Source organism: Oncorhynchus gorbuscha, unplaced genomic scaffold, assembly GCF_021184085.1.
Source record: "Oncorhynchus gorbuscha isolate QuinsamMale2020 ecotype Even-year unplaced genomic scaffold, OgorEven_v1.0 Un_scaffold_748, whole genome shotgun sequence".
Taxonomy (NCBI): domain Eukaryota; kingdom Metazoa; phylum Chordata; class Actinopteri; order Salmoniformes; family Salmonidae; genus Oncorhynchus; species Oncorhynchus gorbuscha.
Genome location: NW_025745791.1, coordinates 283163 through 311139, shown reverse-complemented (window position 1 = coordinate 311139; position 27977 = coordinate 283163). Strand labels below are relative to the sequence as shown.

The 27977-nt window shown below is 50.3% G+C and overlaps 1 protein-coding gene across 2 annotated transcripts in view; it reads right to left on the bottom strand.

Moving 5' to 3' along the window:
* LOC124020014 (liprin-alpha-1-like) overlaps nucleotides 1-27977 on the bottom strand; it is a 91359-nt gene that overhangs the window by 15892 nt on the left and 47490 nt on the right. The window contains exons 6-17 of one of the 2 annotated variants that reach the window (XM_046335434.1): nucleotides 27134-27235; nucleotides 26172-26393; nucleotides 25184-25330; nucleotides 21574-21708; nucleotides 14735-14818; nucleotides 14286-14417; nucleotides 11503-11565; nucleotides 10264-10346; nucleotides 9914-10064; nucleotides 9611-9616; nucleotides 9214-9440; nucleotides 7781-8006 (exon numbers count right to left, since the gene is read on the bottom strand). In XM_046335434.1, coding sequence (XP_046191390.1) covers nucleotides 7781-8006; nucleotides 9214-9440; nucleotides 9611-9616; nucleotides 9914-10064; nucleotides 10264-10346; nucleotides 11503-11565; nucleotides 14286-14417; nucleotides 14735-14818; nucleotides 21574-21708; nucleotides 25184-25330; nucleotides 26172-26393; nucleotides 27134-27235 — 1578 coding nt within the window. The remainder of the gene's footprint in view (nucleotides 1-7780; nucleotides 8007-9213; nucleotides 9441-9610; nucleotides 9617-9913; nucleotides 10065-10263; nucleotides 10347-11502; nucleotides 11566-14285; nucleotides 14418-14734; nucleotides 14819-21573; nucleotides 21709-25183; nucleotides 25331-26171; nucleotides 26394-27133; nucleotides 27236-27977) is intronic. The other variant, XM_046335435.1, reaches the window with a different exon arrangement.

The following is a 27977-nucleotide window of genomic DNA, read 5'->3' as shown; positions in this document are numbered from 1 at the left end:
CTACCACCACCCTGCATTACTACATCACTCTACTGTCTCCCCCCTACCACCACCCTGCATTACTACATCACTCTACTGTCTCCCCCTACATTACTACATCACTCTACTGTCTCCTACCACCACCCTGCATTACTACATCACTCTACTGTCTCCCCCTACCACCACCCTACATTACTACATCACTCTACTGTCTCCCCCCACCACCCTACATTACTACATCACTCTACTGTCTCCTACCACCACCCTGCATTACTACATCACTCTACTGTCTCCCCCCTACCACCACCCTACATTACTACATCACTCTACTGTCTCCCCCTACATTACTACATCACTCTACTGTCTCCTACCACCACCCTGCATTACTACATCACTCTACTGTCTCCCCCTACCACCACCCTACATTACTACATCACTCTACTGTCTCCCCCTACATTACTACATCACTCTACTGTCTCCTACCACCACCCTGCATTACTACATCACTCTACTGTCTCCCCCCCTACCACCACCCTACATTACTACATCACTCTACTGTCTCCCCCTACATTACTACATCACTCTACTGTCTCCTACCACCACCCTGCATTACTACATCACTCTACTGTCTCCCCCCCTACCACCACCCTGCATTACTAATCACTCTACTGTCTCCTACCACCACCCTACATTACTACATCACTCTACGGTCTCCTCCTACCACCCTGCATTACTACATCACTCTACTGTCTCCCCCCTACCACCACCCTACATTACTCTACTGTCTCCTCCTACCACCACCCTGCATTACTACATCACTCTACTGTCTCCCCCCCTTACCACCACCCTACATTACTACATCACTCTACTGTCTCCCCCCCTTACCACCACCCTACATTACTACATCACTCTACTGTCTCCTACCACCACCCTACATTACTACATCACTCTACTGTCTCCTCCTACCACCACCCTGCAATACTACATCACTCTACTGTCTCCCCCTACATTACAACATCACTCTACTGTCTCCTCCTACCACCACCCTACATTACTACATCACTCTACTGTCTCCCCCCCTACCACCACCCTGCATTACTACATCACTCTACTGTCTCCTCCTACCACCACCCTACATTACTACATCACTCTACTGTCTCCCCCCCTACCACCACCCTACATTACTACATCACTCTACTGTCTCCTCCTACCACCACCCTGCATTACTACATCACTCTACTGTCTCCTCCTACCACCACCCTGCATTACTACATCACTCTACTGTCTCCTCCTACCACCACCCTGCATTACTACATCACTCTACTGTCTCCTCCTACCACCACCCTGCATTACTACATCACTCTACTGTCTCCTCCTACCACCACCCTGCATTACTACATCACTCTACTGTCTCCTCCTACCACCACCCTGCATTATTACATCACTCTACTGTCTCCTCCCACCACCACCCTGCATTACTACATCACTCTACTGTCTCCCCCCTACCACCACCCTGCATTACTACATCACTCTACTGTCTCCTCCTACCACCACCCTGCATTACTACATCACTCTACTGTCTCCTCCTACCACCACCCAACATTACTACATCACTCTACTGTCTCCCCCCTACCACCACCCTACATTACTATATCACTCTACTGTCTCCTCCCCTCTACCACCACCCTGCATTACTACATCACTCTACTGTCTCCCCCCCCTACCACCACCCTACATTACTACATCACTCTACTGTCTCCCCCCTACCACCACCCTGCATTACTACATCACTCTACTGTCTCCCCCTACCACCACCCTGCATTACTACATCACTCTACTGTCTCCTCCTACCACCACCCTGCAATACTACATCACTCTACTGTCTCCCCCCTACCACCACCCTTTATTACTACATCACTCTACTGTCTCCCCCTACCACCACCCTGCATTACTACATCACTCTACTGTCTCCCCCTACATTACTACATCACTCTACTGTCTCCTCCTACCACCACCCTACATTACTACATTACTCTACTGTCTCCCCCCTACCACCACCCTGCATTACTACATCACTCTACTGTCTCCCCCTACATTACTACATCACTCCACTGCCCCCCCTACATCACTCTACTGTCTCCCCCTACATCACTCTACTGTCTCCCCCTACCACCACCCTGCATTACTACATCACTCTACTGTCTCCCTCCCCTACCACCACCCTACATTACTACATCACTCTACTGTCTCCCCCTACCACCACCCTGCATTACTACATCACTCTACTGTCTCCTCCTACCACCACCCTGCATTACTACATCACTCTACTGTCTCCCCCTACCACCACCCTACATTACTATATCACTCTACTGTCTCCTCCCCTCTACCACCACCCTGCATTACTACATCACTCTACTGTCTCCCCCTACCACCACCCTACATTACTACATCACTCTACTGTCTCCCCCTACCACCACCCTGCATTACTACATCACTCTACTGTCTCCCCCTACCACCACCCTGCATTACTACATCACTCTACTGTCTCCTCCTACCACCACCCTGCAATACTACATCACTCTACTGTCTCCCCCTACCACCACCCTTTATTACTACATCACTCTACTGTCTCCCCCCTACCACCACCCTGCATTACTACATCACTCTACTGTCTCCCCCTACATTACTACATCACTCTACTGTCTCCTCCTACCACCACCCTACATTACTACATTACTCTACTGTCTCCCCCTACCACCACCCTGCATTACTACATCACTCTACTGTCTCCCCCTACATTACTACATCACTCCACTGCCCCCCTACATCACTCTACTGTCTCCCCTACATCACTCTACTGTCTCCCCCTACCACCACCCTGCATTACTACATCACTCTACTGTCTCCCTCCCCTACCACCACCCTACATTACTACATCACTCCACTGCCCCCCTACATCACTCTACTGTCTCCCCCTACCACCACCCTGCATTACTACATCACTCTACTGTCTCCCCCCTACCACCACCCTACATTACTACATCACTCTACTGTCTCCCCCTACCACCACCCTACATTACTACATCACTCTACTGTCTCCCCCTACCACCACCCTACATTACTACATCACTCTACTGTCTCCCACCCTACCACCACCCTGCATTACTACATCACTCCACTGCCCCCCCCTACATCACTCTACTGTCTCCCCCTACATTACTACATCACTCTACTGTCTCCCCCCTACCACCACCCTACATTACTACATCACTCTACTGTAGTCTGTCCACATTCAAACATACACAGTCTGAAATCTGGGGAAATCACACGGAGGTCAAAGATCAGAGGAGGGAGCAGAGTGAAACCACTGCAAAATACACTCCGGGAGGGGGAGGGGTTCAGTCTGCTCGTAGCTAATGGCTGAGCTACTGCTTTATGGGGTCACCCTCACACAGCAACCGTGCTCTCACACAGCGACTGTGCCCTCACACATGGGTGTTCTTAAAAAAATAAAAAACATTTGAGTATTAATTGGTTTAAGTTGATACAGAAAATGAAACACACAACAGACTGTTTGCCTAAAGGATCGGGACTGTTTGCCTAAAGCAGGGGTGTCAAAGTCAAATGGACGGAGGGCCAAATAAAAAATTTAGCTACAAGCCGAGGGCCGGACTGTTCGAATGTTCATTTTTTTTAAATGACGCATATAGTCTAGTGAACCTAATTGAACCTACTGAAAACCTAACAAATATATTCCAATATGATCAGATAAATAAAGCAATATTTTCTTATGGCTCTGTCAGTAATCTTTAATTTTCAACAGACACAAAAGACAAATTTCCTTTATATAAAAATCCCCATAACATGAACATTAAATGAAAGAAACCGGTATTCAAGGCACCATCAGTAGCCTATATTTTCTATTTTAGCAAAAGTGGGCTAAATTTACTTCAAAGAAAAAAACAATAATAGCAATTTTCTATCATCCACTCAACTGAAATATTTTTAAAATATAATTGGATTGAAATACAATAAAATAAAGTGCAAAAATCTATTAATCAAAAACAACACTTTGTTTAAGGAGAAGTAACATGCAGTGAAAACAAATATTAAACTTTAACTTTTAAACTTGAACTGAGTAAAAACTCTAAATATGTGATTGCACAGTAATGTTCACTTGTTTGAAGTTGAGGGTGATACTTGGTGGTGTCCCATCTTTTCCACAAGTTCATCAATGTTCGGGGTAAGGCTCTGAGCTGAGGAAATCCTCAGAATTGAGTGGAGGTGTTCAGCAGTAAGTCGACTTCTGTGTGATGTTTTGTTCAAGTTCATCAAAGAAAACAGTTGTTCACACAGGTATGTGCTGCCAAACATAGACAACGTTTGAGCAGCCTGGATGCGCAGCTGGGGCATTGTGTCGGGAGGAAACGGGCGAACTCCGCAGCACCCACTGCCGCATATTTTGCCCTCAGTGCATCATTGCATTGGAGGTCAATCAACTCCATTTGGAGGTTTGGTGGTGAGCTTTCCACGTCAACAGCAAATGGGTTACCGAGCAGTTCCAACCTGCTTTTTTGTGCTTCAAAGTCAGCAAATCGGCGTCGAAAGTCAGCGGCAAGCATACCTATTTTATCAGCCAACTGTGCGCTCGGGAACGCACTGGTAGAGAGCTTCTCTTTCATGGTCTGGCAGCTGGGAAAGTGGCTCAAATTTTCTTTCCGCATCTGCGTCTCCCACAGAGTCAGTTTGGTTTTAAATGCCTTCACTGTACTGTACATATCAGAGATGACACGATCCCGACCCTGCAGCTGCAAGTTCATTGCATTCAGATGACTCGTAATGTCACACAGAAAAGCCATTTCACACAGAAACATTTCGTCTCGGAGTTGTGTTGTATCTTTCCCTTTGCTGTCCAAGAACAGACAAATCTCCTCACGAAGCTCGAAACATCTTTGAAGCACCTTTCCCTGGCTTAGCCATCGCACCTCTGTGTGATAAGGCAAATCACCATGCTCCGTTTCTAACTCCGTCAGAAATGCCTTGAACTGGCGGTGATTCAAACCTTTGGCTCTGATAAAGTTAACTGTGCGCGTGATGATGCTCATTACATGCTCCATTTTCAAGGCTTTACCGCACAACGCTTCCTGGTGTATGATACAATGATAAGCTGTCAGCTCACCTGTCGCGTTTTCCTCTTGCATCTTTTCCTGTATCTTTGCCACCAGTCCGCTCCTGTGTCCACACATCGCAGGTGCTCCGTCGGTTGTCAAACCCACGAGTTTTTCCCAAGGCAGCTCCATCTCATTTACACATCTTGACACCTCTTCATACAAATCATGCCCCGTAGTTGTGCCATGCATAGGACGTAAAGCCAAAAACTCCTCTGTCACGCTTAGGCTGGAGTCCACTCCACGGATGAAAATTGACAACTGGGCAATGTCAGAAATGTCGGTGCTCTCATCCACAGCCAAGGAATATGCAATGAAATCTTTTCCCTTTTTCACAAGCTGCTCTTTTAGATTGATGGACAACTGGTCTACTCTCTCGGCAATGGTGTTTCTGCTCAGACTCACATTTAAAAAGAGTTGCCTTTTTTCTGGGCAAACTTCGTCACAAACTTTAATCATGCAGTTTTTGATGAAATCCCCCTCCGTAAATGGCCGGGCTGATTTAGCGATCTCTTCTGCCAAAATAAAACTGGCCTTGACAGCAGCCTGGCCTTGTGATTTGGCTTTTTTGAACAGAGCCTGTCGAGATTTGAGGCCTCGTTTTAATTCCTCTGCCTTTTGTAGCCTTTGTTCCATGTCCATATTCTTGTTTTTGTCCGCGTGTTTCGTTTCATAATGTTGTCTCAGATTATACTCTTTCAGTACCGCCACACTTTCTCCACACAGAAGACACACAGGTTTTCCAGCTACCTCCGTGAACAAATACTCCGACTCCCACCTTGTTTGAAACCCCCGGTTCTCAGTGTCCACCTTCCGTTTTGCCATTTTTGATGGGTATCTGAAAGTTAATTTTACTGTGATGCTGACAACTGCTGTGCCAATAAATATTGAAATGAAGCAGCCTACTGCTCGGTGCGTCACCGTTGCATTGTGGGAAATGTAGTATTGGTGCGTGTAAAAGATCTGCGGGCTGCCGGCTTGCTGCGGTCTGCGGGCCGGTTCTAATAATAAATCAAGATCATCCCAGGGGCCGTAAAAAACCTTCTCGCGGGCCGGATGTGGCCCGCGGGCCTTGACTCTGACATATGTGGCCTAAAGGATCGGGACTGTTTGCCTAGAGGATCGGGACTGTGAGGCAGCCAGGGATATGGGACTCGTGTCATGTGACAGGGGAATGAGGCAGCCAGGGATATGGGACTCGTGTCATGTGACAGGGGAATGAGGCATCCAGGGTTGATGTGCCCCTGCATGCCTTTTCTCCAACTTGGCATCTCTAGAGTAAATAAACAAATGGAGTAGCAGCACATATTTCCACGGAAGGTTCTCCTCGTCCTGCTCCGAACACAGGAAGAGATAAGAGAACCAGGAAGGGGGGGGGGAGGACAGAACTCAAACGCAGAACTTAATCAAGCTGAGGGGAAAAGACTTCATTTAACTCTGTCGTGTCTGAAATGAAGTCTGAATTGAGCACAACAAGGCTCTACTTTAACTGATATCAAAATCAACCGCCGTTCTGTCTGACTTGTGATGAGCTAACAGCCAAACAGAGTTTTTACATTTGCTCTGCATCTTCATTGGTTAAGCTACCTGCCTGATCTTTTTCTGAAGTCCAATGGGGGCCCAGCATTCTAGGACAACTTCAAAACCCTCCCATGGGAGGCTAGTGAACAGCTCGTGATTACTGTGTGGCCCCACAGATGGACCGTGGGACAGGGGGTGGTGTGTGTGAGTGCGACCCCAGGCTGACTGAACCCTGCCCGGGGAAGAGAGGAGGACGGTAGGGGGTGATACCTGGAAGTAGCATGGAGCATAGCTACAGGCAGGGGGGGCAGGTAAGCTAATGCTAGCAGCAGGGTAGGGCAGGTAAGCTACTGTCTGCTGGTGGGACAGGGACCTCTGGATCACATAGGGGTTATAGAGGTAGTGCTGGGGGAACACAGGTACAGATTACACACACACACACGTCACCTACCAAATACAAAACGCCAAACTGGTAGCTAGTTCCATGAACGTGTCAGAAACACTGAACAGATGAAAACATTTGATTCTAACAGACACAGATGTAACAACACAGATCTCCTGTGGACTAGTCTGAACAGGGGATGGTACTATGATTCAATAATGACACAGTTAGTGAAGCTAAAGGAATGGAGAGAGAGAGAGCAGAAATGAGATAGACAAGAGAAGGAAGACGAGGTCCTCCTAGGGGAGGGCGAGGTCCTCCTAGGGGAGGGCGAGGTCCTCCTAGGGGAGGGCGAGGTCCTCCTAGGGGAGGGCGAGGTCATCCTAGGGGAGGACGAGGTCATCCTAGGGGAGGACGAGGTCATTCTAGGGGAGGACGAGGTCATTCTAGGGGAGGATGATTGAAAGGCTGCTTGTTTCAGAGAGGAAGAAAGAGGAGCTGGTTGATCAACATGGATGGACTGAAGCTGAATGAGTAAAAGGAGACTGATGATGGATGGAGTGTAGGGACCAATCTCAAATCCCCTCTAAACCCTACGCCCTGCACCCTAAACCCTACGCCCTTGTGGAGAACAGAGGATATAACAAGCGTAGGTAATATGATGAGAGCTCCACTTGTTCTCTGATAGGCTAGTTGGAACTTCCACCAATCAAATCCTCTCAGATCTCACCAGGGTCATGACTCCCATGCGGTCCACCTCTCGGTTGGGGCTGCGGTTGGGGATGCGTCGCGGGGTGGAGGAGCCTGAGCCGGGGGGCGACGAGCCCCCCATGGAGGAGGGGGGGATAGAGCTCATGGAGCGGAAGCGGCTGGCCCCCAGGCTGTCCCCGCTGCCCACACGGCTCTCCATCTCCTCTGCCAGCATGGCTGTGTTCTCCTTCTCCTCCTGAATCATCCTGGAGGGGGGTGGGAGAGAGAAGGGAGAGGAGAGACGAGGGGGAGCGAGAGGAGAGAGACGGGGGAGAGCGAGCGAGAGGAGAGAGACGAGGGAGAGCGAGGAGAGAGAGAGCGGGGAGAGGGAGAGCGAAGAGAGCGAGGAGAGGGAGAGCGAAGAGAGCGAGGAGAGGGAGAGCGAAGAGAGCGAGGAGAGGGAGAGCGAAGAGAGCGAGGAGAGGGAGAGCGAGGAGAGGGAGAGCGAGGAGAGGGGAGAGGGAGAGCGAGGAGAGGGAGAGCGAGGAGAGGGAGAGCGAGGAGAGGGAGAGCGAGAGAGCGAGAGAGGGAGAGCGAGGAGAGGGAGAGCGAGGGGAGAGCGAGAGGGAGAGGGAGAGCGAGGAGAGGGAGAGCGAGGAGAGAGAGCGAGGAGAGGGAGAGCGAGGAGAGGGAGAGAGGGAGAGCGAGGAGAGGGAGCGAGGAGAGGGAGAGCGAGGAGAGGGAAGCGAGGAGAGGGAGAGCGAGGAGAGCGAGGAGAGGGGAGAGGGAGAGCGAGGGAGAGAGAGAGCGAGAGAGGGAGAGCGAGAGCGAGGAGAGGGAGAGCGAAGAGAGCGAGGAGAGGGAGAGCGAAGAGAGCGAGGAGAGGGAGAGCGAAGAGAGCGAGGAGAGGGAGAGCGAAGAGAGCGAGGAGAGGGAGAGCGAAGAGAGCGAGGAGAGGGAGAGCGAGAGAGCGAGAGAGCGAGGAGAGGGAGAGCGAGGAGAGGGAGAGCGAGGAGAGAGAGCGAGGAGAGGGAGAGCGAGGAGAGGGAGAGCGAGGAGAGGGAGAGCGAGGAGAGGGAGAGCGAGGAGAGGGAGAGCGAGGAGAGGGAGAGCGAGGAGAGGGAGAGCGAGGAGAGGGAGAGCGAGGAGAGGGAGAGCGAGGAGAGGGAGAGCGAGGAGAGCGAGGAGGGAGAGCGAGGAGAGGGAGAGCGAGGAGAGGGAGAGCGAGGAGAGGGAGAGCGAGGAGAGGGAGAGCGAGGAGAGGGAGAGCGAGGAGAGGGAGAGCGAGGAGAGGGAGAGCGAGGAGAGGGAGAGCGAGGAGAGGGAGAGCGAGGAGAGATGTTAGTGCTAGCATCACCTTGTTTTCTCTCAAATAAAAAAAGGGAAAATGTTGCTCAACCAATACTAGAATGAATCTCCAGAATGATGTTGAAATACATCCAACATGCTGATAGTAGGGGTGCGTGTGTGTACCTGATCTCGTTGTTGATGGCATCCAGCTGCTCCTGCAGCATGAGGGCCAGGGTCTGAGCGTCGGCCTGGCCGGCAGGGGACAGCAGGTCCACGGAGCTGAAGATGGTCTCGCGCTCATCGTCCTCCAGGTCTGACGTCTCCAGGTCAGACTCAAACGCCTGAGCAACGTTGGCCAGAACATTAGCCTGCTGCACGCGCTCCCACTCCTGTTCATTCAGAGTCTGGACCTGAGGAGAGAGAGGGGGGGGGGGGTTACAGAGAAAGTTAGCCTAACCGTATCAGAGAGTCCAGGATACCTTTCAGCCATGCTCTGTAAAACACACTCCACAGCAATGACTACAGACCAACACTATCAAATCAACCTCTCATTATTATGGTTGTCTTCACTCTGACTTACATGTCTCTGATGTCCAGAGAGGAAGCAGAGAAAGAGAAACAGAACGAGAGAGAACGAGAGAGAGAGAGAGAGAGAGAGAGAGAGAGAGAGAGAGAGAGAGAGAGAGAGAGAGAATACCATCAGATACAGAACAAATGAGAGGGGAGGAGAGAGACAACAGTTTGTGGGCCGGAGATGACTTCAACACAGACAATAGATATCTGGGCTGAATGATCTGGAACATCAGTATCTAGATCCACCAGACAGACACCAGCTGTCAATATTCCATTTAAACTGTCCCTCACTAGGACACGGCTGGTTCACCTTGGAGGGTTCGTCCCGCAGAGCGGCGAGACGCCCCTTCTGGGGCCGCCTCAGCACCAGCGCGCTACCGTAGTGGTCCGAGTGGCTGTCCATCATGGAGGAGGCCGACACCGGGTACCGGAAGTCTGGGGTGCTGCCTTGGTGAGACCGCCTGAGAGCGCACATACATCACACGCACATACATCACACACACACACACACACACACACAAACAAACGCAAGGACAGACATGCAACACACACACAAAAGATCAATCACAAAGAAAAGAGGTGGACAGAGAGGCCAGAGCACTGGCCAATCATGTGTGGGCCAGCGTCCAGGGCGGCCAATGAGAAAGCTGATTATTTTACCCATGGTGCAGCAGTGAGTTGCTCCTGTTCCTGCCTTGCTCGTTCTCCGCCCGCATCGTCTCAATCTGGATCAATAGCTGCTCCTGAGAGAGGGAGGGACGAGCAGAGAGGGAGGGACGAGGGGAGAGGGAGAGAGGAGGGAGAGGGAAGGAGGGGGTAGGAAGAGAGGGAAGGGGAGGGAGAGAGGAGGGGGAGGAAGTGGGGGAAGGAGGGGGAGAGGGAGGGGGAGGGGGGAGAGGGAGAGAGGGGGTGAGGAAGAGAGGGAGGGGGAGGGAGAGAGGGGGGTGTGAGGAAGAGAGGGAGGGGGAGGGAGAGAGGGGGTGAGGAAGAGAGGGAGGGGGAGGGAGAGGGGGGAGGAAGAGAGGGAGGGGGAGGGAGAGGGAGGGGGGGAGGGAGAGAGGGAGGGGAGGGGGGGAGAGAGAGGGGGAGGAAGAGAGGGAGGGGGAGGGAGAGAGAGGGGGAGGGAGGAGGGGGAGGAGGGGGGGAGGGGAGGGAGAGAGGGGGGAGGGAGGAGAGGGAAGAGGGGGAGAGGGAGGAGAGAGGGAAGGAAGGGGATAGGAAGGAAGGGGATAGGAAGAGGGGGAAGGAAGGGGAGAGGGAGAGAGAGGGAAGGAGGGGGAGAGAGAGGGAAGGAGGGGGAGATGGAGGGAAGGGGAGGAGGAGAGAGTAGGGGGTAGGAAGAGAGGGAAGGAGGGGGAGGGGAGTAGGGGAGAGGGAGGGAGGGAGGGAAGGAAGAGAGGGAAGGAAGGGGATAGGAAGAGAGGGAAGGAAGAGAGGGAAGGAAGGGGATAGGAAGAGAGGGAAGGAGGGGGAGAGGGAGGGAGAGGGGAGGAGGAGAGAGTAGGGGTAGGAAGAGAGGGAAGGAGGGGATAGGAAGAGAGGGAGGAGAGAGGAGGGAGTAGGAAGAGAGGGAGAGGGAGAGAGAGGGAAGGAGGGGGAGGGAGAGGGGAGGAGGAGAGAGTAGGGGGTAGGAAGAGAGGGAAGGAGGGGGAGGGGAGTAGGGGAGAGGGAAGGAGGGGATAGGAAGAGAGGGAGGAGAGAGGAGGGAGTAGGAAGAGAGGGAAGGAGGTGGAGAGGAAGGGAGAGGTGAGGGGGGGCAAAGAGGGGGAAGAAAGAGAGGGAGAGAGAGGGGAGAAAGACAGACATGAGGAGTGTCATTGGCAATGAGAATCCAAAACACAGTGATGACAACTCTCCAGTTGTTCAGAGGAGACAGCAGCCAGAGTCAACAGTCCTTACCTTCTCATGGTGCGTTTCCTCAACCAGCTTCTTACTGTGCTCCAGATCTCTGATCAGGCCGTTCTGGTGGAGGACAAACAGCACATGGAGAATCAGCACAGCATTGTCCCAGATTGGTTCAGCTATAGATAATAACCACAGCACGGTCTCAGCTATAGATAATAACCACATCATTGTCTCAGCTATAGATAATGACCACAGCATTGTCTCGGCTATAGATAATGACCACAGCATTGTCCCAGCTATAGATAATGACCACAGCATTGTCTCAGCTGTAGATAATGACCACAGCATTGTCTCAGCTGTAGATAATGACCACAGCATTGTCTCAGCTATACAGTGCCTTGCGAAAGTATTCGGCCCCCTTGAACTTTGCGACCTTTTGCCACATTTCAGGCTTCAAACATAAAGATATAAAACTGTATTTTTTTATGAAGAATCAACAACAAGTGGGACACAATCATGAAGTGGAACAACATTTATTGGATATTTCAAACTTTTTTAACAAATCAAAAACTGAAAAACTGGGCGTGCAAAATTATTCAGCCCCCTTAAGTTAATACTTTGTAGCGCCACCTTTTGCTGCGATTACAGCTGTAAGTCGCTTGGGGTATGTCTCTATCAGTTTTGCACATCGAGAGACTGAATTTTTTTCCCATTCCTCCTTGCAAAACAGCTCGAGCTCAGTGAGGTTGGATGGAGAGCATTTGTGAACAGCAGTTTTCAGTTCTTTCCACAGATTCTCGATTGGATTCAGGTCTGGACTTTGACTTGGCCATTCTAACACCTGGATATGTTTATTTTTGAACCATTCCATTGTAGATTTTGCTTTATGTTTTGGATCATTGTCTTGTTGGAAGACAAATCTCCATCCCAGTCTCAGGTCTTTTGCAGACTCCATCAGGTTCTTCCAGAATGGTCCTGTATTTGGCTCCCTCCATCTTCCCATCAATTAAGTCGCTCTGGATAAGAGCGTCTGCTAAATGACTTAAATGCAATGTAATGTAATTTTAACCATCTTCCCTGTCCCTGCTGAAGAAAAGCAGGCCCAAACCATGATGCTGCCACCACCATGTTTGACAGTGGGGATGGTGTATTCAGGGTGATGAGCTATGTTGCTTTTACGCCAAACATAACGTTTTGCATTGTTGCCAAAAAGTTCAATTTTGGTTTCATCTGACCAGAGCACCTTCTTCCACATGTTTGGTGTGTCTCCCAGGTGGCTTGTAGAAAACTTTAAACGACACTTTTTATGGATATCTTTAAGAAATGGCTTTCTTCTTGCCACTCTTCCATAAAGGCCAGATATGTGCAATATACGACTGATTGTTGTCCTATGGACAGAGTCTCCCACCTCAGCTGTAGATCACTGCAGTTCATCCAGAGTGATCATGGGCCTCTTGGCTGCATCTCTGATCAGTCTTCTCCTTGTATGAGCTGAAAGTTTAGAGGGACGGCCAAGTCTTGGTAGATTTGCAGTGGTCTGATACTCCTTCCATTTCAATATTATCGCTTGCACAGTGCTCCTTGGGATGTTGAAAGCTTGGGAAATCTTTTTGTATCCAAATCCGGCTTTAAACTTCTTCACAACAGTATCTCGGACCTGCCTGGTGTGTTCCTTGTTCTTCATGATGCTCTCTGCGCTTTTAACTGACCTCTGAGACTATCACAGTGCAGGTGCATTTATACGGAGACTTGATTACACACAGGTGGATTGTATTTATCGTCATTAGTCATTTAGGTCAACATTGGATCATTCAGAGATCCTCACTGAACTTCTGGAGAGAGTTTGCTGCACTGAAAGTAAAGGGGCTGAATAATTTTGCACGCCCAATTTTTCAGTTTTTGATTTGTTAAAAAAGTTGGAAATATCCAATAAATGTTGTTCCACTTCATGATTGTGTCGCAATTGTTGTTGATTCTTCACAAAAAAATACAGTTTTATATCTTTATGTTTGAAGCCTGAAATGTGGCAAAAGGTCGCAAAGTTCAAGGGGGCCGAATACTTTCGCAAGGCACTGTAGATAATGACCGCAGCATTGTCCCAGCTTGTCTCAGCTATAGATAATGACCACAGCATTGTCTCAGCTATAGATAATGACCACAAGCATTGTCCCAGCTTGGTTCAGCTGTAGATAATGACCACAGCATTGTCCCAGCTTGGTTCAGCTGTAGATAATGACCACAGCATTGTCCCAGCTTGGTTCAGCTGTAGATAATGACCACAGCATTGTCTCAGCTATAGATAATGACCACAGCATTGTCCCAGATTGGTTCAGGTGCAGAGGTACGGATATAATGACATGCCATTTAGCATGTCTCCTTGAGGGGAAGCTGTAACCCACCCACCTTGTCCTCTAGGGCAGACATCCTCTCCTTGAGGTGAAGCTGTAACCTAACCCACCCACCCACCTTGTCCTCTAGGGCAGACATCCTCTCCTTGAGGTGAAGCTGTAACCTAACCCACCCACCTTGTCCTCTAGGGCAGACATCCTCTCCTTGAGGTGAAGCTGTAACCTAACCCACCCACCTTGTCCTCTAGGGCAGACATCCTCTCCTTGAGGTGAAGCTGTAACCTAACCCACCCACCCTCTCCTTGAGGTGACCTTGTCCTCTAGGGCAGACATCCTCTCCTTGAGGTGAAGCTGTAACCTAACCCACCCACCTTGTCCTCTAGGGCAGACATCCTCTCCTTGAGGTGAAGCTGTAACCTAACCCACCCACCTTGTCCTCTAGGGCAGACATCCTCTCCTTGAGGTGAAGCTGTAACCTAACCCACCCACCTTGTCCTCTAGGGCAGACATCCTCTCCTTGAGGTGAAGCTGTAGCCTCTCGTTGGACTCTGACAGCAGCTTGTCCACCGTCTCCGACAGACGCCTGTTGTGCTCCTCGTTCATCTTCTCCCTCTGGCGCGCCTTCACAACACAAACACACACGTTAATCAGAAGAGCTCCCAGACAGAGCAGGACAAACTACCGCTTCCTTTATGACAGGAAACATTTCACAACACACGTTTTAATTGTTTTCTTCCATTTTCTGTTAATTTAATGGATCTTTCGGTTGTATGAGGGCAAATCTTCACTGACTTATTTGAATGAGAATGAATATATTGTCTACAGTGAAAGTACAATGCTAAATAAACACAGTCCAATGACCACATCTGAAACAATATGCCCAACAACACAGACTGACTGACTGCCAGCCAGACGACCTTTGACCCCATCTGTCTTACCCTGAGCAGTTCCTGGTTCTTCTCCTCCAGCTGAGCCTCCATCTGCCTCACCCTCTCCTCCACGTTGCCATGACGCTCCTCCGCCTGCGGGACAGTCAGAGTCAAACACCTCATACTTGCAAAAAAAAAACATTCCCTAACCTCTACCCTTTAGGAATTTGTACAGATCTGAGAGGGCAGGGTCTGTGTGAGAGGACTGGAGAAGTTGAAGAGGGCTGGCTAGGTGTGTAGCTTCTTTCAGATCAATACAAATGATCCTGGAGAAGGATGGAACTGAAAAGGCCCAGTCAGAGGCTTCGTACCATATAGGTTCATGTTAGGGGTTATGGGGGGTTGAGGTGCCCATCTACCCACAAACACCAGCACCAAGAACCAGACACCAACCAACTACAGCCAACCAGTAGCAGCCATGAACCAGCAGAGACAGGGGACAGGGACACAGAGCAGTACAGCCAGCCAGTAGCAGCAGAGACAGGGGACAGGGACACAGAGCAGTACAGCCAGCCAGTAGCAGCAGAGACAGGGGACAGGGACACAGAGCAGTACAGCCAGCTAGTAGCAGCAGAGACAGGGGACAGGGACACAGAGCAGTACAGCCAGCCAGTAGCAGCAGAGACAGGGGACAGGGACACAGAGCAGTACAGCCAGCCAGTAGCAGCAGAGACAGGGGACAGGGGACACAGAGCAGTACAGCCAGCCAGTAGCAGCAGAGACAGGGGACAGGGACACAGAGCAGTACAGCCAGCCAGTAGCAGCAGAGACAGGGGACAGGGGACACAGAGCAGTACAGCCAGGCCCCATAAAAGCACCATGACTACATTCCAGACAGAATACACAGACTAGAAACAAGGGGATCTGAGAGGGGAAGAAGGGGAAACTGTTATCATGGTAATGGCTCTACAATGTGCTTAGACACATGTGGAAAGGGGAGAGAGTTAGTGGCTAAAGGGAAGTGTACTCTAGCTAAAGGGAAGTGTACTCTAGCTAAAGGGAAGTGCACTGTAGCTAAAGGGAAGTGCACTCTAGCTAAAGGGAAGTGCACTCTAGCTAAAGGGAAGTGCACTCTAGCTAAAGGGAAGTGCACTCTAGCTAAAGGGAAGTGCACTCTAGCTAAAGGGAAGTGCACTCTAGCTAAAGGGAAGTGCACTCTAGCTAAAGGGAAGTGCACTCTAGCTAAAGGGAAGTGCACTCTAGCTAAAGGGAAGTGCACTCTAGCTAAAGGGAAGTGTACTCCAGCTAAAGGGAAGTGTACTCCAGCTAAAGGGAAGTGTACTCCAGCTAAAGGGAAGTGTACTCCAGCTAAAGGGAAGTGTACTCCAGCTAAAGGGAAGTGTACTCCAGCTAAAGGGAAGTGTACTCTAGCTAAAGGGAAGTGTACTCTAGCTAAAGGGAAGTGTACTCTAGCTAAAGGGAAGTGTACTCTAGCTAAAGGGAAGTGTACTCTAGCTAAAGGGAAGTGCACTCTAGCTAAAGGGAAGTGCACTCTAGCTAAAGGGAAGTGCACTGTAGCTAAAGGGAAGTGCACTGTAGCTAAAGGGAAGTGCACTGTAGCTAAAGGGAAGTGCACTGTAGCTAAAGGGAAGTGCACTGTAGCTAAAGGGAAGTGCACTGTAGCTAAAGGGAAGTGCACTGTAGCTAAAGGGAAGTGCACTGTAGCTAAAGGGAAGTGCACTGTAGCTAAAGGGAAGTGCACTGTAGCTAAAGGGAAGCTAAAGGAAGTACTGTAGCTAAAGGGAAGTGTACAGCTAAAGGGAAGTGCACTGTAGCTAAAGGGAAGTGCACTGTAGCTAAAGGGAAGTGCACTGTAGCTAAAGGGAAGTGTACTGTAGCTAAAGGGAAGTGTACTGTAGCTAAAGGGAAGTGTACTCTAGCTAAAGGGAAGTGTACTGTAGCTAAAGGGAAGTGTACTGTAGCTAAAGGAAGTGTACTCTAGCTAAAGGGAAGTGTACTGTAGCTAAAGGGAAGTGTACTGTAGCTAAAGGGAAGTGTACTGTAGCTAAAGGGAAGTGTACTGTAGCTAAAGGGAAGTGTACTGTAGCTAAAGGGAAGTGTACTGTAGCTAAAGGGAAGTGTACTGTAGCTAAAGGGAAGTGTACTGTAGCTAAAGGGAAGTGTACTGTAGCTATCCAGTGTGGGGAGATCCAACGTAACAAGAACATTTGAACATTAAAATAAAAAGGGCAAGTTTGGAGAACTGAATTATTCCGGAGAAAGCGGTCTCCTTAGTGTCCGGGCACTATTCTAAAATCCTGATGGGGGGGCAAATAGCACTTCCTGTTTTTGTTAGATCATAAACTATTTTTAGAGGATGGGGGAGGGGAGTTGTGCACAGAAATTGACTTTAAACATAGATCAGCAGTACCAAGCTAAGCAGGCAGAATTAGACCACTGGGCGGGGGTAAGATATTGGGCTGGGGTGTGAGGGTATAGGGGGAGGTTTAGGGGTGATTGTAGCCAGTCTACCTTCCTCTGTGTCTTGGCGTCCTTAGAGCCCGAGGCGTCAGGCTAGGGGGGGTTGGGGAGGAGGGGGAGGTAAAGGGTGAGGACAGACCAAACGAGGAACAGAGAGGAGAAGACGACAGTGTGAGAGATGAGAGCAAGAGAGAGAGCAGGAGGTACTTTAGGACAAGAGGGAATAGAGTTTTAGTGCAGCTAAAGACCGCGGACCGGCCGGCAGGACTAAAGACTGCGGACAGACAGGACTAAAGACTGCGGACAGACAGGACTAAAGACTGCGGACAGACAGGACTAAAGACTGCGGACAGACAGGACTAAAGACTGCGGACAGACAGGACTAAAGACTGCGGACAGACAGGACTAAAGACTGCGGACAGACAGGACTAAAGACTGCGGACAGACAGGACTAAAGACTGCGGACAGACAGGACTAAAGACTGCGGACAGACAGGACTAAAGACTGCGGACAGACAGGACTAAAGACTGCGGACAGACAGGACTTCAGCAGAGATTACTAGACAGGACTTAATCACAATAACAAGAGACTGGTGGATGATATGTGGTGGAGGTAGCTGGGTGGTTGGGTGGAGGTAGCTGGGTGGAGGTAGCTGGGTGGTTGGGTAGAGGTAGCTGGGTGGTTGGGTAGAGGTAGCTGGGTGGTTGGGTAGAGGTAGCTGGGTGGTTGGGTGGAGGTAGCTGGGTGGTTGGGTGGAGGTAGCTGGGTGGTTGGGTGGAGGTAGCTGGGTGGTTGGGTGGAGGTAGCTGGGTGGAGGTAGCTGGGTAGAGGTAGCTGGGTAGAGGTAGCTGGGTAGAGGTAGCTGGGTAGGTAGCTGGGTGGAGGTAGCTGGGTAGAGGTAGCTGGGTAGAGGTAGCTGGGTGGAGGTAGCTGGGTGGAGGTAGCTGGGTGGAGGTAGCTGGGTGGAGGTAGCTGGGTGGAGGTAGCTGGGTGGAGGTAGCTGGGTGGAGGTAGCTGGGTGGAGGTAGCTGGGTGGAGGTAGCTGGGTGGAGGTAGCTGGGTGGAGGTAGCTGGGTGGAGGTAGCTGGGTGGAGGTAGCTGGGTGGAGGTAGCTGGGTGGAGGTAGCTGGGTGGAGGTAGCTGGGTGGAGGTAGCTGGGTGGAGGTAGCTGGGTGGTTGGGTGGAGGTAGCTGGGTGGAGGTAGCTGGGTGGTTGGGTGGAGGTAGCTGGGTGGAGGTAGCTGGGTAGCTGGGTGGAGGTAGCTGGGTGGTTGGGTGGAGGTAGCTGGGTGGTTGGGTGGAGGTAGCTGGGTGGTTGGGTGGAGGTAGCTGGGTGGTTGGGTGGAGGTATTTATGGAACGGTCTGCCTACCCATGTCAGAGACGCAAACTCGGTCTCAACCTTTATGTATTTACTGAAGACTCATCTCTTCAGTGGGTCATATGATTGAGTGTAGTCTGGCCCAGGAGTGGGAAGGTGAACGGAAAGGCTCTGGAGCAACGAACCGCCCTTGCTGTCTCTGCCTGGCCGGTTCCCCTCTTTCCACTGCGATTCTCTGCCTCTAACCCTATTACAGGGGCTGAGTCACTGGCTTACTGGGGCTCTCTCATGTCATCCCTGGAAGGGGTGCGTCACCTGAGTGGGTTGATTCACTGATGTGGTCATCCTGTCTGGGTTGGCACCCCCCCTTGGGTTGTGCCATGGCGGAGATCTTTGTGGGCTATACTCAGCCTTGTCTCAGGATGGTAAGTTGGTGGTTGAAGATATCCCTCTAGTGGTGTGGTGGCTGTGCTTTGGCAAAGTGGGTGGGGTTTATCCTTCCTGTTTGTCCCTGTCTGGGGGTGTCCTCGGATGGGGCCACAGTGTCTCCTGACCCCTCCTGTCTCAGCCTCCAGTATTTATGCTGCAGTAGTTTATGTGTCCGGGGGCTAGGGTCAGTTTGTTATATCTGGAGTACCTCTCCTGTCCTATTCGGTGAATCTAAGTGTGCGTTCTCTAATTCTCTCCTCTCTTTCTTTCTCTCGGAGGACCTGAGCCCTAGGACCATGCCCCAGGACTACCTGACATGATGACTCCTTGCTGTCCCCAGTCCACCTGGCTGTGCTGCTGCTCCAGTTTCAACTGTTCTGCCTTATTATTATTCGACCATGCTGGTCATTTATGAACATTTGAACATCTTGGCCATGTTCTGTTATAATCTCCACCCGGCACAGCCAGAAGAGGACTGGCCACCCCTCATAGCCTGGTTCCGCTCTAGGTTTCTTCCTAGGTTTTGGCCTTTCTGGGGAGTTTTTCCTAGCCACCGTGCTTCTACACCTGCATTGCTTGCTGTTTGGGGTTTTAGGCTGGGTTTCTGTACAGCACTTTGAGATATCAGCTGATGTACGAATAGCTATATAAATACATTTGATTTGAGGTAGCTAGAGGGCTGGGTGGAGGTAGCTAGAGGGCTGGGTGGAGGTAGCTAGAGGGCTGGGTGGAGGTAGCTAGAGGGCTGGGTGGAGGTAGCTAGAGGGCTGGGTGGAGGTAGCTAAGGGCTGGGTGGAGGTAGCTAAAGGGCTGGGTGGAGGTAGCTAGAGGGCTGGGTGGAGGTAGCTGGGTGGAGGTAGCTAGAGGGCTGGGTGGAGGTAGCTAGAGGGCTGGGTGGAGGTAGCTGGGTGGAGGTAGCTAGAGGGCTGGGTGGTTGGGTGGGCGGAGGTAGCTGGGCGGTTGGGTGGGTGGGCGGAGGTAGCTGGGCGGTTGGGTGGGTGGGCGGAGGTAGCTGGGCGGTTGGGTGGGTGGGCGGAGGTAGCTGGGCGGTTGGGTGGGTGGGCGGAGGTGGCTGGGCGGTTGGGTGGGTGGGCGGAGGTGGCTGGGCGGTTGGGCGGGTGGGCGGAGGTGGCTGGGCGGTTGGGCGGTTGGGCGGAGGTGGCTGGGCGGTTGGGCGGAGGTGGCTGGGCGGTTGGGGTGGCTGGGCGGTGGCTGGGCGGTTGGGCGGAGGTGGCTGGGCGGTTAGGCGGAGGTGGCTGGGCGGTTAGGCGGAGGTGGCTGGGCGGTTAGGCGGAGGTGGCTGGGCGGTTAGGCGGAGGTGGCTGGGCGGTTAGGCGGAGGTGGCTGGGCGGTTAGGTGGAGGTGGCTGGGCGGTGGGTGGAGGTGGCTGGGCGGTTGGGTGGAGGTAGCTGGGCGGTTGGGTGGAGGTAGCTGGGCGGTTGGGTGGAGGTAGCTGGGCGGTTGGGTGGAGGTAGCTGGGCGGTTGGGTGGAGGTAGCTGGGCGGTTGGGTGGAGGTAGCTGGGCGGTTGGGTGGAGGTAGCTGGGCGGTTGGGTGGAGGTAGCTGGGCGGTTGGGTGGAGGTAGCTGGGCGGTTAGGTGGAGGTAGCTGGGCAGTTAGGTGGAGGTAGCTGGGCGGTTGGGTGGAGGTAGCTGGGCGGTTAGGTGGAGGTAGCTGGGCGGTGTGGCAGTGACAGGATTTACACTGAACTCTCTGCCTCTTAAAGAGTTAAAAGGAAGAGAGGAAAGAGATGTTTTTTGGTATCCTTCCCCAGATCTGTGCCTCGACACAATCCTGTCTCGGAGCTCTACGGTCAATTCCTTTGACCTCAATTCTTGGTTTTTGCTCTGACATGTCTTGTCAAATGTGGGGACCGTAAATAGATGTGTGTGCGCCTTTCCAAATCATGTCCAATCAATTGAATTTACCCCAGTTGGACTCCAAACAAGTTGTAGAAACATCTCAAGGATGATCAATGGAAACAGGATGCACCAGAGCTCAATCACGAGTCTAACAGCAAAGGGTCTGAATACTTATGTAAATAAGTTATTTCAGTTGTTGGCTAATGGCTAAAAAAAAACATATTTTTTTGCTTTGTCATTATGGGGTATTGTGTGTAGCTTGATCAGGGGGAAAAATATATATTTAAATCTATTTTAGAATAAAGCTGTAACGTAATAAAATGTGGAAAAGGTCAAGGGGTCTGAATACTTTCCCGAATGGTCTGTATATAGTCTCCCCATTTGAACATGTTTTATCTGTTCTTCAATAAGTATTTTCACAAATTCCCTTCTAGTGTACTAAAGTCATCCAAAGGTTAGTATTTGGTCCCATATTCATAGAACGCAATGAATACATCCAGCTGGTGACTACAAACTTGTTGGGTACATTTTAAGTTTGTTTAAGGTTGTGTTTCAGATTACGTTTTTGCCCCAATAAGAAACTGAATTGTGATCTACGTGTTGTGACACTTCTATTGTAAATAGGAACAGAATATGTTTCTAAACATTTATATTTTTTTTAAACGTGGATGCTACCACAATTATGGATAATCATGAATGAATCCTGAATAATGATGTGGGAAAGTTAGAGGAACGAAGCATGTACACACACACGGGGGGGGTGGAGAGGAGTCTCTCTCAGGAGGCATGATGTTTGACGGCGTGGAGGCGGGACTGACCTTGGTGAGGGCCGCCACCCTCTGGGCTAGCTCCGCCTCCACCTCGGGCAGAGTCTCCGCCTTCCTGATGGTCTGCTGCAGCTTCTGCTCAGCCAGCTCTAAACGTTCCTGCAGCTGCCTGTTCCTCTCCTCCGTCTGTAGATCAAACACAATAATCAATCATATTAATCAATCATATTAATCAATACATTACAACAGTTCCTCTCCTCAGTCTGTAGATCAAACACAATAATCAATCATATTAATCAATCATATTAATCAATACATTACAACAGTTCCTCTCCTCAGTCTGTAGATCAAACACAATAATCAATCATATTAATCAATCATATTAATCAATACATTACAACAGTTCCTCTCCTCAGTCTGTAGATCAAACACAATAATCAATCATATTAATCAATCATATTAATCAATCATATTAATCAATACATTACAACAGTTCCTCTCCTCAGTCTGTAGATCAAACACATTACACAGTGTTTAGGTACTGTCTTGTTGGCCTGGGGGATGATACAGTGTTTAGGTACCGTCTTGTTGGCCTGGGGGATGATACACAGTGTTTAGGTACCGTCTTGTTGGCCTGGGGGATGATACACAGTGTTTAGGTACCGTCTTGTTGGCCTGGGGGATGATACAGTGTTTAGGTACCGTCTTGTTGGCCTGGGGGATGATACACAGTGTTTAGGTACCGTCTTGTTGGCCTGGGGGATGATACACAGTGTTTAGGTACCGTCTTGTTGGCCTGGGGGATGATACAGTGTTTAGGTACCGTCTTGTTGGCCTGGGGATGATACACAGTGTTTAGGTACCGTCTTGTTGGCCTGGGGGATGATACACAGTGTTTAGGTACCGTCTTGTTGGCCTGGGGGATGATACAGTGTTTAGGTACCGTCTTGTTGGCCTGGGGGATGATACACAGTGTTTAGGTACCGTCTTGTTGGCCTGGGGGATGATACAGTGTTTAGGTACCGTCTTGTTGGCCTGGGGGATGATACACAGTGTTTAGGTACCGTCTTGTTGGCCTGGGGGATGATACACAGTGTTTAGGTACCGTCTTGTTGGCCTGGGGGATGATACACAGTGTTTAGGCACCGTCTTGTTGGCCTGGGGGATGATACACAGTGTTTAGGTACCGTCTTGTTGGCCTGGGGGATGATACAGTGTTTAGGTACCGTCTTGTTGGCCTGGGGGATGATACACAGTGTTTAGGTACCGTCTTGTTGGCCTGGGGGATGATACAGTGTTTAGGTACTGTCTTGTTGGCCTGGGGGATGATACACAGTGTTTAGGTACCGTCTTGTTGGCCTGGGGGATGATACACAGTGTTTAGGTACCGTCTTGTTGGCCTGGGGGATGATACACAGTGTTTAGGCACCGTCTTGTTGGCCTGGGGGATGATACACAGTGTTTAGGTACCGTCTTGTTGGCCTGGGGGATGATACAGTGTTTAGGTACAGTCTTGTTGGCCTGGGGGATGATACAGTGTTTAGGTACCGTCTTGTTGGCCTGGGGGATGATACAGTGTTTAGGTACTGTCTTGTTGGCCTGTGGGATGATACACAGTGTTTAGGTACCGTCTTGTTGGCCTGGGGGATGATACACAGTGTTTAGGTACCATCTTGTTGGCCTGGGGGGATGATACACAGTGTTTAGGCACCGTCTTGTTGGCCTGGGGGGGATGATACACAGTGTTTAGGTACCGTCTTGTTGGCCTGGGGGATGATACACAGTGTTTAGGTACCGTCTTATTGGCCTGGGGGATGATACACAGTGTTTAGGTACCGTCTTGTTGGCCTGGGGGATGATACACAGTGTTTAGGTACCGTCTTATTGGCCTGGGGGATGATACACAGTGTTTAGGTACCGTCTTGTTGGCCTGAGGGATGATACAGTGTTTAGGTACCGTCTTGTTGGCCTGGTGGATGACTTGATAAACTCCAATGTGGATGTAATCTCCCTGCTATAACAAGGCTAGCTATTTTCTCTGTTAGCCGTCTCCCTCCCTCCTCTCCCCTCCAGCAGCGTGCTGGCCCAGTTCTGGCAGCATGGAGGCCCAGAATAAAAAGAGAAACCACCAATAGAGATTAGAAAAAGAGAGAAGAGATCGAGGCAAGAAAGAAAACAGAAGGGAGGGGAAGAGGACATACAAGAGAAGAGCAGGCAAACCAGAAGAGAAAACAGAGAGAGAAGTGAATGTGTCTGAGGCGTCTGATTCAGTGCCTGCTGCGTTGGGCAGTCTGTGAATACACGAGAAGGGGTCCAGGACCCCGCAGGCTCTTCCTGCTGTCGGAAAGAGCCGACAATCACACTAACCCCCCAAATACAAACACACACACACACACACACACACTTGAAAAACCCCTGTGGGAAAACTCAACTGAGGCTTTCTTACTGGTAGGCTGTAGACCTGAGATACTGTAGGCTTCCTTACTGGTGGGCTGTAGACCTGAGATACTATAGGCTTCCTTACTGGTAGGCTGTAGACCTGAGATACTGTAGGCTTCCTTACTGGTGAGCTGTAGACCTGAGATACTATAGGCTTCCTTACTGGTGGGCTGTAGACCTGAGATACTGTAGGCTTCCTTACTGGTGGGCTGTAGACCTGAGATACTGTAGGCTTCCTTACTGGTGGGCTGTAGACCTGAGATACTGTAGGCTTCCTTACTGGTGGGCTGTAGACCTGAGATACTGTAGGCTTCCTTACTGGTGGGCTGTAGACCTGAGATACTGTAGGCTTCCTTACTGGTGGGCTGTAGACCTGAGATACTGTAGGCTTCCTTACTGGTGGGCTGTAGACCTGAGATACTGTAGGCTTCCTTACTGGTGGGCTGTAGACCTGAGATACTGTAGGCTTCCTTACTGGTAGGCTGTAGACCTGAGATACTGTAGGCTTCCTTACTGGTGGGCTGTAGACCTGAGATACTGTAGGCTTCCTTACTGGTGGGCTGTAGACCTGAGATACTGTAGGCTTCCTTACTGGTGGGCTGTAGACCTGAGATACTGTAGGCTTCCTTACTGGTGGGCTGTAGTGTGTGATGTGTGTGTGTTGTTACTGGTGTGTGTGTACCTGAGATACTGTAGGCTTCCTTACTGGTGGGCTGTAGACCTGAGATACTGTAGGCTTCCTTACTGGTGGGCTGTAGACCTGAGATACTGTAGGCTTCCTTACTGGTGGGCTGTAGACCTGAGATACTGTAGGCTTCCTTACTGGTGGGCTGTAGACCTGAGATACTGTAGGCTTCCTTACTGGTGGTCTGTAGACCTTACTGGTGGATACTGTAGATACTTAGGCCTTACTGGTGGGCTGTAGACCTGAGATACTGTAGGCTTCCTTACTGGTGGGCTGTAGACCTGAGATACTGTAGGCTTCCTTACTGGTGGGCTGTAGACCTCAGATACTGTAGGCCTCCTTACTGGTGGGCTAGTATAGTCTCTGTACAGTATGACTGCTCTGATCTTGCTGTTGGTTCAATTTGTGTGTGTGTGTGTGTGTGTGTGTGTGTGTGTGTGTGTGTGTGTGTGTGTGTGTGTGTGTGTGTGTGTGTGTGTGTGTGTGTGTGTGTGTGTGTGTGTGTGTGTGTGTGTGTGTGTGTGTGTGTGTACTGACCTGTCGGAACAGGGACTCCTTGTTGGCCACTTCGTTCTCCAGCTTGTCGTTGAGGTCGTGTACGGAGGTGGCCTCTCGCTGCGCTGCCAAGTACCTCTTCTCCAGGGTGACGATACGCTCCTCTATGTCCTCCTTCTGGGCCATAGACTAGACGGGGCAGAGAGAGAGACGGATATGTTTAGCACACACACACTACACCCGCATACATACACACACACACCATTACACAAACACACACAATCCTTACATAAAAACACATCTGTCTCTCTGCAGGCGTTAGTAATGTTAACATCCAGTACATCTCTCGTATGTCTCTCTGCAGGCGTGTTAGTAACGTTACCATCCAGTACATACCTCTCGTATGTCTCTCTGCAGGCGCGTTAGTAACGTTACCATCCAGTACATACCTCTCGTATGTCTCTCTGCAGGCGTGTTAGTAACGTTAACATCCAGTACATCTCTCGTATGTCTCTCTGCAGGCGCGTTAGTAACGTTAACATCCAGTACATACCTCTCGTATGTCTCTCTGCAGGCGTGTTAGTAACGTTAACATCCAGTACATACCTCTCGTATGTCTCTCTGCAGGCGTGTTAGTAACGTTAACATCCAGTACATACCTCTCGTATGTCTCTCTGCAGGCGTGTTAGTAACGTTAACATCCAGTACATACCTCTCGTATGTCTCTCTGCAGGCGTGTTAGTAACGTTAACATCCAGTACATACCTCTCGTATGTCTCTCTGCAGGCGTGTTAGTAACGTTAACATCCAGTACATACCTCTCGTATGTCTCTCTGCAGGCGTGTTAGTAACGTTAACATCCAGTACATACCTCTCGTATGTCTCTCTGCAGGCGTGTTAGTAACGTTAACATCCAGTACATACCTCTCGTATGTCTCTCTGCAGGCGTGTTAGTAACGTTAACATCCAGTACATACCTCTCGTATGTCTCTCTGCAGGCGCGTTAGTAACGTTAACATCCAGTACATACCTCTCGTATGTCTCTCTGCAGGCGTGTGTTCACGTCTTCACTCTTGATGAGGTCCTTGCGTGCCGTGTCCAGGTCCTCCTCCAGCTCGCTGATGCGACCCGTCATGGCCGCCATGCGCTCCATCATCTGCCCCAGGTCCGACGTCTGTCTCGCCACCACCTCCTGCAGCTCCCCCACCTTCCCCAGGTCCTCCTCCTGGCTCATAGAGCCATCTGACGACCGCTAGGGACAAGACAGGGTTTAGGTTTCTTAAATATAGACAGAAACAACTAGGACATAACCTATAACCCCTGACCCTTCCCCAGGTCCTCCTCCTGGCTCATAGAGCCATCTAACGACCGCTAGGGACAAGACAGGGTTTAGGTTTCTTAAATATAGACAGAAACAACTAGGACATGACCTATGACTAGTTGGGAGAGGAGGACAGTAGATATTAAATGCTGCAGGGCGCGGCCTTGGAGGCTTGTGGTTGTTTTATCTTCCGTATTTAAATGCACTGACTAAGTCTCTCTGGATAAACTGGCCACCCCACATGTGCTCTCTCTAATTCTCTCTTTCTTTCTCTTAGAGGACCTGAGCCCTAGGACCATGCCCCAGGACTACCTGACATGATGACTCCTTGCTGTACCCAGTCCACCTGGCCGTGCTGCTGCTCCAGTTTCAACTGTTCTGCCTTATTATTATTGGACCATGCTGGTCATTTATGAACATTTGAACATCTTGGCCATGTTCTGTTATAATCTCCACCCGGCACAGCCAGAAGAGGACTGGCCACCCCACATAGCCTGGTTCCTCTCTAGGTTTCTTCCTAGGGAGTTTTTCCTAGCCACCGTGCTTCTACACCTGCATTGCTTGCTGTTTGGGGTTTTAGGCTGGGTTTCTGTACAGCACTTTGAGATATCAGCTGATGTGAGAAGGGCTATATAAATACATTTGATTTGATTTGATAAAAGGTTTCCTACCTTGCCGTTTGTGCTTGGGGTGTTTTCAGAGTTGTGGTTGAGCCCTTCCATTCCATCGCCTAGCGACCTCTTCTGGATGTTCTGCTCTCTCAGGTAAGACATCTAGGAGAAGATAGTACTTTAGTACTTTAGTACTTTTTTGATAGTACTTTATTTGATTGGACCAGCCAATACATAGAAGACCAATAAATACCCAATAAAAACAAAACAGAACCCAGACACTAACAGCAGCACATCATTAATGATTAGAAAAAACTAAGGGTTCATGTTAAAGAAACTCCTACCACGGAACACAAAACGGCTGAGCCATCGTGCATAAATGTATTTTGCCCCCCCACATCAAACACGATCACGACACGCAGGTTAAATTATCAAAACAAACTATGAACCAATTACATGAATTTGGGGACAGGTCGAAAAGCATTAAACATTTATGGCAATTTAGCTAGCTAGCTTGCTGTTGCTAGCTAATTTGTCCTGGGATATAAACATTGAGTTGTTATTTTACCTGAAATGCACAAGGTCCTCTACTCTGACAATCCACACATAAAACGGTCAACCGAATCGTTTCTAGTCGTCTCTCCTGCTTCCAGGCTTTTTCTTCTCTGGACTTTATATAGCGATTGGCATCTTTCCTAAATTAGGTGCATTACCGCCACAGACCTCGTTCGTCTTTCAGTCACCCACATGGGTATAACCAATGAGATGGCACGTGGGTACCTGCTATAAACCAATGAGGAGATGGGGGAGGCAGGACTTGCAGCGCGATCTGCGTCACAAATAGAACTGACTTCTATTTTAGCCCTTGGCAACGCAGATGCTCATTGGCGCGCGCGAGCAGTGT